Genomic DNA, 2074 nt, shown 5'->3' on the forward strand with positions numbered 1-2074 from the left:
GACTCTGTTCCCCTTTCGGGCTCTGTCTACATTTATTTTGAAAGATGAAGCTCGTGATTATGGTAAGGGGTGTTACATTTCCGACGCGTGCTTGCGGTGTTTGGCCAATCACAATGCACTGGGTCAGTTGGCCAATCAGAGCAGACTGCGCTTGTCAAAGGAGGGGGCTTTGTTGAAAACGACGCGTTTGAGAGAGGCGGGGCATAGAGGACCTACAATAATGTACAGTATTTGAAAAATAATGTGTTTTTTGAACATTAAAGCATGTCAACATATTCTGTTACACCAAATACACAAAATAATGATCTTTAAAATAGCATCTCATGACCCCTTTAAACAACATCACTCTCAGCTATGTGTTCTAGTACTTGTCATGTATGCACTTTATTTTTTATTTTTTGCAAATTTCTTTAGTAATGCATCTTCTAAAAACATAAATATAAGGGAGGATAAAAAGTCTTACACTGTGAAGAAATACTTAAATTTTACCAAAATGTCTTACATACCCAGCCTGACACTGAACCTTGTACTTGTCTCTAGGCAGTGAGCAGCAGTGAGAACCCAGTTTTCATCAATCAGAACTCCACCACAATGAAAATTGCCCAAATGATTAAGTATAAGAGCCTACAGATTACACACAATGCATTTTTTTTAATATATACTGGAGCACAAAATTTGCTTTGGCTGAATATTTGGTATAACATATGACATCAGAATTAGCTCTGATAAAACATTTGGCATTATTACATATGATTACACAGATATTACATATGAATCAAAAATACCTGCCAGGGACTCTCTCCCTTTTTGCCAACTGTACCTCCTAAAACCCACGGCTGTAAACCTACTAAAGGCTTATTAATATAGGATGACTTTGCGAGCCGAATCTGGCCACATGAAGCCTCATCTGTAAATGACAAAGATGCACATAGATCATAATTCATCTACTAAATGGTAGAAATAATTTGAAGACATATTTTTATATAATATGTTTATATATTTTTTATGATGTATTTCTAATAATATTAATTATATGACTGTTAAATAGCCCACATTTATGAATAAATGTTGCACAAAAACAGTCTTATAAATGTCCACAAATGCAGAAGTACAGTCTCGAGTACAAATGCAAATATCTAAGCATTAATTTGTGCACTGTGGATACAAAATCACCTGTGTGTATTTGTAATATTCACAAACCATATTGTTTATATTAGCAGTTTGTTGAGGTAACTTACTTTTGGCAATACATTTTCTAGAATTGTCTTGTAGTTGGTATCCTTTAATACAACTGCACGTGCGACCAAGACCATCTTCACTCTCATGACATTCATGATCACAATCCCCATTGTTCACAGAGCAGTTAGTGGCTGTTCTGCCTGAGGACAAAAGCAAAGAACTGCTGTCAGGACATTCATCACAATGACCTCAATACACACCACTTCTTGTAACTCCACTATTAAATGCCTCAAATCCGCTGTGACACAGCATATATAAAAACACTGACCAAGCACACAAAATGCAGGAAGGGCAAAGGGGTTCATACGAAAACCGACACAAAACTATGTAGTATACATGCCAGACCAGTATGTGGCGCTGTAATTCTGCCAGAGAGATACACTAAAAACGGTATACAAACGAACATGGAACAATACATTTATTAATCTGTGTTAATGTTAGTTAATAAAAAGACAATCGTTCAGTGTTTGTTCATGTTTTTGTTGCTGTTATGTGACATAGCAGGTCTGACTAGGGGCGAGACGTGGGCTGATGACGTCATCGTTTCAGAAAATGGCTGCGTCCGAAAGCTCTAAAATGCTGCCTTCTGAGGCAGCATTCCAAGGCAGGAAGGCATCAAGGCACGTCCGAATACAAATTCTGCTTCACTTCCTGTCTCTGGAGGTACCTTCTTCTGATCGAATTTTGAAGGCAGCATAGATGTATCCTTCGCTGCCTTTGATATCCCACAATCCTGTGCGTTCCATTCCGTGACGGTTGAGCTAAAAAATAAAGATGGCGTCTGAAAGTTGCGTTTGGTGGTCAGGTTGTGTGTAAATGTATGTTTCTGACTAAC

General features: G+C 37.8%; 1 protein-coding gene across 2 annotated transcripts in view; it reads right to left on the reverse strand.

Moving 5' to 3' along the window:
- LOC107737413 (vitamin K-dependent protein C-like) overlaps positions 1-2074 on the reverse strand; it is a 27874-nt gene that overhangs the window by 2196 nt on the left and 23604 nt on the right. For both annotated transcript variants that reach the window (XM_016548901.1, XM_016548902.1), the window contains exons 7-9: positions 1239-1379; positions 786-907; positions 507-624 (exon numbers count right to left, since the gene is read on the reverse strand). In XM_016548901.1, coding sequence (XP_016404387.1) covers positions 507-624; positions 786-907; positions 1239-1379 — 381 coding nt within the window. The remainder of the gene's footprint in view (positions 1-506; positions 625-785; positions 908-1238; positions 1380-2074) is intronic.

This window comes from Sinocyclocheilus rhinocerous, unplaced genomic scaffold (genome assembly GCF_001515625.1).
Source record: "Sinocyclocheilus rhinocerous isolate Xijiao unplaced genomic scaffold, SAMN03320098_v1.1 scaffold734, whole genome shotgun sequence".
Classification (NCBI taxonomy): Eukaryota; Metazoa; Chordata; class Actinopteri; order Cypriniformes; family Cyprinidae; genus Sinocyclocheilus; species Sinocyclocheilus rhinocerous.